This window comes from Citrus clementina, unplaced genomic scaffold (genome assembly GCF_000493195.1).
Source record: "Citrus clementina cultivar Clemenules unplaced genomic scaffold, Citrus_clementina_v1.0 scaffold_6, whole genome shotgun sequence".
NCBI classification, from domain to species: Eukaryota; Viridiplantae; Streptophyta; class Magnoliopsida; order Sapindales; family Rutaceae; genus Citrus; species Citrus x clementina.
The window spans coordinates 17609874-17619297 of NW_006262139.1; the positions used below are offsets into that span (position 1 = coordinate 17609874).

Below are 9424 nucleotides of genomic sequence, written 5' to 3' on the forward strand. Positions count from 1 at the left end.
TTTAAGTGTTTAAAACTTTATATATGTATAATAAATAAGTCAAATAAGTATAAAATATTTAAAATAATATATATTTTATAATTTTTTTTAATAAAATCCGGGTTCCGGGTTTATCAAGTGATGCCCAAGACTGACCCGGCTTCATACCCGAGCCGGGTAATACCCGGCCCGCAACACCCGGGTACGGTCCGGGTCCGGACCGGGCGGGTATTTTTGCCACCTCTACTCCTAATTGATATTTCATAATAACTTAAGCAGTGAAAAAGAAAATTACCCTTTTATTTATTTAGTTTCTTCAAAATCGCTTCCCGCCAAGTTTATTTAGCCATTACCAACTACTAAAGGCATGTAAGTTGTTCTTGTTCTAAGGTTCTAGGCAACAATGGCGGTTAATTTCCAGAGATATGCTAATACTGTAATACGTACGGGTGAATTTTTTTTTTTTTTTGGTTTCGATAAATGATGATATTGGGCATGTGATGAATGAATGCTTTTTTTCCAGATACTACGTCGTATAATCACAAGTTTTTGTTTCCTCCACAGTCTGCAAGAGCAAGAAAAGAGTGTTGGGTGTGTGTAATAACTTAATGGGGGTTTTGAGGAGAGGGCTTTTGTGTATGTGTAATTTTAGACTTGAGAGGATTCAAATTATGATGAGCTTAGGGAGTATGGCAAGTTTTTGGGACCAAAGCGAGAATCACCATGGACGTTGAGAAGGTTGGGGAGCACGCCATATATGTTAAAGAGTTATCGATGGTCGATGGAGTTCCACTGGTAGTACAGCTCTTCCAAAATGAAGCATTTACTTGTGAATATAACAAGTGATCAGTTCTGTATTATTAGCATTTACTTGTGAAGCTTTAGCATGCTATGTTAGATCTAGAGTCACCAGATGATCTGGCTAACAGTACTGCGCTAAGACTAGGTTTCCTTTCTTGTCTGGCAACATTACATCTGTAAGTTATTTCACAACCCACGCCACGATGTAAGGAAAGCTTCTATGCAAATTGCCTTCCCTATACACTTAGAAAGTCAAATAGAATCACCAAAAATGAAGCTAATCGTGCAATATAGATCTCGTGAGAGGAATTATGCAAAGCACCAAGAATTAATCACCACAAGAAGCAATTATTGTATTTACTCTTATCTTAGCACTTTCTCTAATTGTTAATTTTCTTCTGTACCTTTTTATTGGGTGACATTTGATTATACATTCTCAGAGATTTGTTTTGAAGAAATTGTGTCGAGTTGAAATTCTTTCCGCGTAAAACTTTCCAAGTGAGTGCAATCATGTAGTTGAACTCCTTTGGTTCCTGCAACCAGTGTTTCGAAACCATGGTATCATAAGCCTCATAATTCAAAATTCGTGTATTTATCATATACTTTATACAATTAGTTAAAAAGCTCATGCACCCTCTAACTACAGAAATATAGATATTTGCGACTCAGAGAAAAGAAAAGAACACCTATCATGTTAAGTTATATAAAAAGAAGCACTAAAAATAGAATAAATGAATGAAGAGAAACTTCATTCAGGATCATCTGGGATTTGATCTGAAACCGGTTCACAATTGTCTTCACCTCCGCTTTCTCGCTCTTGAGTCGCAGAAGCAAGCTCGTTAAGCTGTCCTTCACTCTCTCCTGCAGCTTGTGGTGGAGCAAGTGTTCCTGAACTTGCTTGTTGGTCAGATGTCAAGCTTGTTAGACCATTCTGCTTCAGATAAGTCTCCAAAGGATGACTGGCTACTTGGAGAAGTTTCATCATGCTCACTCGATTCAACCCGGCTTGCGCCTCTTCACGTTCGGGATGGCAATTCAAGTCTAACTCTGCCTTGCTGGATTCAGCCAATTTTCCGGACAGATTGTTGTTTTGGCCCTTTGATTCTAACTCATTCGCAGACCTGGCTTCATTCTCTGAAGGATCAAGGTGTGATGATACATGCTTGGAACTGCTGTCTACTTCTGCTTCCTCCTTGGGACCCCAAGTTGGTTGATTTCTTTGCGCAACCTCTTCTTCACGCTCAGATTGGCGCTTCTTCTTGCGCATCATGAGGGTTTTGAAACGTCTTTTAACAGTCATACACACAAGGCATGTGCATGTGGGCTTGTGCTTGCCCTTCCCACTCGGGGGTTGAATGCACACAATACATGAACAGCCAGGACGATGCCTTGGGTGTTTGGTTGTAGTTGCAACTGATGCAGTGCCAGGGTCACCCATGTTCTCTCCTAGAATTGCAGCATTGGACAATGCATCCAGACCAGAAGGTTCATGCTCCTGATTCAGCCTATGACTTGTTGCTATTTTCCGCTTTTTGAAATCTATACAACAATCAGGCTTAATTGTATCAATATGTACCAACATTTTGCAGACAAAAAGGTATGCACCAGAAAACATCAATTTTAATGTAAAAGACTTCTATCAGCCACCTTTTGTTTACACAGAATAAATGTGCGCATAAGCACATATATCATGAGACCATAATCCCAACAAATATTTGCCTAGTGCCTACACAAACATTTCTGCTCTCCCTTCCAAATTGCAGGCAATAAAATGGCCTTGCATTTGGGACACTTAATTCTAAACTCATGTCTTAAAGGTTTCTTTACAAGCAGTTGGAACGAAACCGCTTAATCCACATGCATAGAAGTCAATGGGTGCTCTTGGCAGAACTCTTGTGCTGTCTAAAAAGGCACACAGAGGCAGAAAAATGCTCAACTATTTAGCCTGTTCATGAATGCAAGGGTATGAAACTCTTATTAAAAAATAAGCAGATGAGTCTCAAGCATCTTTTGTTAACCTTCGACTGGAAAATTGCCAATTCGGACTTATGCTAGTGGGTGACGTGGCTTATCTTAGCTTTACATTAGCATCATGAATAAAAGGAAACCTTTCCTGATAGAGCAGCAAGCTACAAGCCCACCCGAATTATAAAATAATAATCTTAAAAGCATGCATGCTGGTATCATACCTTTGTTTAGCCTGAGGAGATTTTCCACTTCTCGGGGAGTTAGTTCATCCGGTGCTGAACACGAGCACCTGACGATAAATAACCATTAACACATTAGATTTTCCCAGAAGCTTGCTTTCTACAAAATATCTTGCATGGAAAAACCTATTGTTCACCTGTTGTGATCCCAGACATTGTCCATACACGTCCATTTAGGAGGAAGAAGTACATCAACAGGCAACCTTCGCCATTTCGAGCAACCATCACATTGAGCCCATTGCTCCTGTCCCCTGAAGATCAAGCATGGCAATTCAAGATCAGATTAATTTACGCAACCAGGGCCATGAGGAAGAGATATAGGTCCTTTAAACAAAACCAACAAAAACGCATGATTGCATTAGAAAACCAGAAGTTTCATAAGGAAGTTGGGAAAAAATAAGTCGGCCTACATCTCCGCTTATTAAGATTTCTTCAAAAAGAAAAACTCTCAAGCACAAATCTTCATTAGCATAAAATTGACATAAATTTAAGAAACAATTTCGAGAAAATATGGTTCCTTCGTGGCAAAGAAATTCCGAGACCTATGATCCAGATGGCTTCTTTATAAGTTTCTTATATGAATAAATTTATGTGCCATAATGTAAAAACAAACAATTAATTAGTTGCTAAAATTCTTACCCGGATGTACGGACTATGAAAATGCTCCTCTTCCCAAAAACTGGAGGATCCTGTATGACAAACAAATATAATAATAAGTTAAAATCAGTATTCAGGCTCCAGAAATAAAAATCAACTCCAATTCATCCTCGAACAATAAGGTGCATCTCCTAATCGAAGTTTCTAGAAGTGGAAAGAGCAAACGCATAATTTTGGAAACTTAATAGCAACATAAATATGAAACACAATATGTTTCTAGGTGACGGACCAATATATTTAACATCCCATGTAGAAAAAGGCCCTGCAAAATCCAATTTGATTATCAGACTGATATGTTTTGTTCCAACTACTATGGGACCACTAATACCGCTAAGCTTTGCACTAGAATACTTAATAGAACAAGGTGCATTGCAACATATGGGAAGAAATGGTTAATGAATGTTAGTTATTATTGTCGATATTTATTTTGCATCATTACGCAGTTCCTACACCTGTTGTGTTTAATAAAATTCTGCTAAACGGACCTCTTTTAATCAACAAAACAAAACTAGTATTTACTAGTATTCCTCTTAGGTTAATTTAGTTAATACAAGCATTCCCATATCTTTTAAGCAATTATATCAATAAAGAGGTAAATTCTACTAAAACATGTCTCAAATGAGAACTTATTCAAGTCATGGGGCTAGGATGTGCATTTATTTTGCAAAGATAAATCAGTTACTAAAATAATGACATCTTTTGCACAGAATCTATAAGGAAGTTTTGTGTGGTTGAAAGTTTACCCACCATTTATAGTCAAATCGGAGAAGTCTCCGAGGGGGGTGACCTTGACACCTAAATTTTTAACATTTTGTACAAAGCAAGGACTCTTAAGAAGCAAAACCATACAATGAAAACTTAAAGTTACAGAAGAAAATAGCCTTTTTTTTTTCCTTTTTTCTCAGTTTACAATAACAGAAAAATACCGAGCAATATCAAAAGATAATATGTAAACATACCAAAACAAACATATGGTTGACTAATTGGTGTTCAAAAAGTCAAAAAAAAAGTCAAATAATAATCCAAAAGGGTACAAGGTAGGTTCACCAAGAGGGCGAGGGAGAGAGAGTTTCGGGCAACATTTAATAAAACACATCAGCAAAGAAACTCACTTCATATTCTTCAAAAACATGATCCTCGACCGTCACAATGCTTGGCATAACACTTGGGGGTGGGTAGAGCATATCCTGTGCCTCTTCCCAAGTAAGTTTAAGCTCTAGAACATCTAGTCTGTCAATGAGCAACCTCTTGCGTTTTGAACCAATATTTCGAGATCTTTTTCTTTCTGGAACTAGCATCGATGGTGGCAGCAAGCCTTCCCTTGTTTTGTCTTCATGCTTCTCAGATTTAACCCAGTTGATGTCACCAGGAGGCGAATTCAATTGTTTGGACAGTGAGCTTAGGTGGGGATCAGTGCTTCCCTTTAGTGACTGAAGAACGCCAGAGTAACCACTCAAAATAGATAGGTTCTCAAAAACACCCGAAAAGAAACTTTCACTTGAATGACCGCCATTAGGAATGGCAGATGGTTGTGTATCCTGTTTATTTGATAATTATATTAATATTATATGATCAAATTTCCTACTCCAAAAATTGCCATTGACTTTTACCTGCACTGAAACAGCATTAGATGCTTTACGAAACCCCATAACAAGCTTTCCTTCCGGATCCATACGGCTAAATGTCACTGTATATAATGTATATCCAAAACAAAAATTGTGATAATAAAACCATAAGTAATACCAAACTTGCTTCTAATAACAGTAAAATTAGTTACTATTTTTTCGTTTTTGTTTTTTTTGTTTTTGTGGGGGCGGGGGGGGGGGGGTTTGGTTGAGGAGTTAACTGGCATGAAAGTATTGCATTGGTCTATACTTTTAGCTGAAAGTGTCAAAGACCAAGGCATTGAATTTATGATCAGAAAAGTTTAAACAATACCAGTATCTCCAGCTTGCAACTGCATCGACTGTATGCAAGGAGTTACACCCTCCAAAACATACATCCTGCTGTTATTATTAGGCCAAAATCTGAATTGAAACACCCATTCTTTTCCCTTTACATCTTGAATCCTCAGAGGAAGGCCCTCTGGTTGAGAGATAGGAGGAAAATATGCCTGCAAAGTTGCTTTTGTTAAACTTTAATACAGCAAAGATTCATTAATCAAAAAGATATTATAGTAAAACAGCTTCTCAGATGGAATTAAGATAGTAACTTACTTCAGCACATGCTTTAGGGAGAACCAATCGACCAATGCGACCAGCATCACTGGCACTCAAAACTTTTTCAAACAATGGAACAATGGTGGAATTTGAACTTCACAAAATCATGGTCAAGGATGTGAACATCTCACATAGAATATAACTAGAAAGACAACACAGTTTTGGCTGTGAGATTTAAAAGAATCCTTAGATGACAAGAATGGCGACAAAGGAAAATTTATTGGTGTAAAATCTGTACTGGAGATAAATGATTTTATCAACAAACAAGAGGAGAAAACCACTGCAGTGAAATACTAAAATATGGAAAAAAGAATAGTACAAAGGATACTCTCCAGATAATTGCTGTAATTCTTGGTCCGTAATTCTGGGCCAATAGCGAGGAAGCAACTGGTTTCGGCCCCTTCCTTCAGCAGGTGGCCTAGCAACACGAATTTGGGATATGCCTGCATTTGCCTCGGAACCTGTGGCAAGGGCTAACTTTGGAGGCTTAGGCAAAAGATGGCGAGACTTGGGTCCTTGATGGATGATGGCGGATGTCTTACTGTGTTCTTTTTCATCAACAACAGCACTGGGAAAAGAATTCGAGTTTATTCCAGGAGAACCCAGGGTAATGCTTAAGTTTGTATGTGCCAATGGTCCATAGATATCTTTTGCTCCAATATTTGCCTTAGAAATATCTGACTTCGCAGCTTCCTCTGGTTTCACTTTCCTGAAAGACCCATCTAGGTCATCATTCCGAAATTGAAGCAAGTGCCTCAGCCCCACACTCTCTGAACTATTTCCTAACTGCAAAAGCTTAAATTTGTCGTCACTACCACCCAATTGATTGTCCACAGAGGTTGATGGCAAGTCGCCAGCATTATCAGTTTTTAGAGTGCCAAATCCATTGGGATCATCACCAGGAATCTGAATGAAGATTGTTCAAAAACATCATCAAAACCTGAATTTTAATATTCAATTTCCAAATTCAAGCATTATTTACTACTGTCTGATATAAGCAAGTAAGACTCATTTGTCACTATTTATCGTGATCCTCCATCATTTCTATGATCCAAAGATGCATAAAGATGACAAACAAGGATAGTTTTGGAAGTTGGAACCACAAATACAACTTTTTGACAGAGTGCATCCCTGATATTTTAAATACTGAAATATTAACATCAGTAATACAATAAGGGATGCCATCTTTGAAGTCTTGTTTAATAGAAATATAGGAAAAAGAACTGGCTATCATACTGTGATTCCCAGGCAGCAAACACTAGACATCTCTAAATCTCTAGAAGATGGCATAGATTAGTGCATATGCAAGTAAACTTATCTTACTGAGTCAAGTCCTGGATTTTTAGCACAGTTTATGCACCAGACACCCCCTCCATCAAGAAGCTGAATCAAAGAAAGGGAAGCAATGCATCCACAATGGAGACGCTGCGAATGCCAGACTACTTAAATCACTCTCATGCCGTTGTGACATGAATAAATGTACAAATGACAAGAATGAAAGTAAGGATATGTATACAATTTCTTAGATGATTTTTCTCACCTTGCTGCAAGATGCACACTTCCTCCAACCAGAATCCTTTGAATGGAACTCATCACAGAAAATTAGCTTCTCAAATGCAGACCTGAAATATACACAAATGCCAAATTAGATTACAATCAATAACAAGAACTAATTTTTATCACCTACATGAGAACCTCAACAAAATCAAGTTGATTTGTCGAAGAATTAGATCCGCCATGACAAGTAATGGCTAATTTTCACATAATAAAGTAGAAAGATTGCAAAAATGGTAAACTAGAAATAAATTCCACAGAAGGGACAAACTAATTCCTGCTTAATCGAATTGAAATCATCCAAAATTATGAGTAGAAATATAATTAAGCAACAGTACATACAAGTTGAACTTTTTTTTAACAAATTTCATTATATGAATGAAATATTTACCCGCACTTATCACAGAGAACAGCAAATCCGCCAGATTGCAGAGGCCAGCCTTTTCTCCATTCAATCGACGACGAAGCTCTACATTTTCCATTCATGCAAGTCCTCGACTCCATTTCTCCGAAGCTCAATCTTCAGATTTTCTACAAAACTAAATCAAATCACAAACAAAGAATCCCTAGAAATTACAAAAAATTAGTCAACAAAGACAAAACTACCTAGACTCGTCAGTTCCATATAAAGCCAAAAAAGAAAAGTGACTAACCTCGTGTCTGCCACAAAACGACACCGTCAGTTGCTAGCTTCACGTTCTTCTTTGAAACGTTACTCCGAACTCTGAACCTCCATACTCGCTTCCTCTGTCGTATTCGCAACTTTAAATTTGAAGTGTTTTGACTATAAAAGCTGCCGAGGCCAGTTGACTAAGAACTCCGGCGAGTTAAAAGATGAATCGGCGATCAGAAGGAAAACAACCGAAAAAAAAAAAAAAAACTTTCGTGCATGCAGGAGTAACAGAATAAAAAAGAGAGATTAGAATTTGGTACATTCAAAAAATGCATGCACGATGATGCTTCAAGACTCGGCGAACTCTCCCTATTTGCTGATGTTATTGTTTTCCCACTTACTTTCGATTCTTTTTTTGATTTCAATTTTGCCAGTTTATAAAATAAAAAATTTAAAATCAGAAACAGTGTATTCACAAAAATATTTCCTACTCTCGAGTAAGTGCGTGCAATACACGCCTTGTTGGATAAGGGGTAGAGAAACTGAGATGGCGAGTAAGACATGCAAAAGGCTGTAGCGAGTGAGGAAGGATGAGATATACAATTACGAGAGAGTATAAAAATACGGCGTGTGGACATCACCGTAAAGTGCGCCACCAGGTGGCTTTTCTATCCAACAGCATCTGCATTTCGCATGCAATAAGGTTCAGAATCAAATTACCAAAAACACCCTGTCATTCTTCTTACCCTATCTGTTTATGAAATTATCAAACAAGTCTTTATAGTTTACACAAGTAACAAATAATCCTCAAAAGTTTTCGACTAACCTCAAATCCATCCTCACCACCCAAAAATCAAAAGACTAGCACAATTTTATCTCAACTACGAGTGATGAGGGGAGTTATAAATTTTTATACAAATAAAAATAGATAAATTTATTAATTAGATAAAAATATAAAATAATAAGAATACATCATTTAGGTCATGAACTGTTTAATTTAATGAATTAAATAATGTTATATCAACTTATATAAAATAAATTTATATAAAAATTTGTAATTCTATAATTACTTCTCAACTAATATAGAATAGTGTATATTACTTATTAATTAATTTTATAAACTATCGTAATAATGGGTATATAAAAAGTTAATAAATATTTAATGCATATTATTTACTTACATGAATTTTATATATCAACTTTTAAATCTCTTATCAGTGATACAAATAATTCCTCTTCTTGAAAGTGCATTACCATGATAATAACATAATATAAGGCCAGCGATAAATTTATGGACCACTTTGTTACTTTTACAAATTAAATGGATGAATCTGAGAATTACCCTTTACACTATTACAAAACCTTGCGCCGTGCAAGGAATGTTATAACACGTG

At 36.8% G+C, this 9424-nt stretch overlaps 1 protein-coding gene across 4 annotated transcripts; it reads right to left on the reverse strand.

Moving 5' to 3' along the window:
• Positions 1-1413: 1413 nt before the first annotated feature.
• On the reverse strand, positions 1414-8419 carry LOC18038300 (B3 domain-containing transcription repressor VAL2). 4 transcript variants are annotated; one of them, XM_006429514.2, is made up of 13 exons: positions 8071-8419; positions 7809-7948; positions 7404-7485; positions 7187-7288; positions 6192-6769; positions 5861-5957; positions 5583-5757; positions 5255-5331; positions 4757-5182; positions 3627-3676; positions 3125-3238; positions 2970-3037; positions 1414-2319 (listed from the first exon to the last, which is right to left on the reverse strand). In XM_006429514.2, exons 2-13 carry the CDS (start codon positions 7919-7921, stop codon positions 1529-1531), a joined length of 2673 nt encoding a protein of 890 aa, XP_006429577.1. In that variant the 5' UTR covers positions 7922-7948; positions 8071-8419; the 3' UTR covers positions 1414-1528. The 4 variants fall into 4 exon arrangements, with proteins under 4 accessions (XP_006429577.1, XP_024037447.1, XP_024037446.1 ...); XM_024181679.1 differs by having other exon boundaries at positions 7809-7956; XM_024181678.1 differs by having other exon boundaries at positions 7809-7983.
• Positions 8420-9424: the final 1005 nt, after the last annotated feature.

Excerpts from the sequence above, each read along its gene's own strand:
- LOC18038300 (XM_006429514.2), bottom strand. The coding sequence starts at position 7,921 with ATGGAGTCGAGGACTTGCATGAATGGAAAATGTAGAGCTTCGTCGTCG. Across the intron at positions 5,958-6,191 it reads TTACAGCAATTATCTGGAGA|TTCAAATTCCACCATTGTTC; the intron begins GTATCCTTTGTA and ends GATTTTGTGAAG. Across the intron at positions 3,239-3,626 it reads TTCATAGTCCGTACATCCGG|GGGACAGGAGCAATGGGCTC; the intron begins GTAAGAATTTTA and ends CTTGATCTTCAG.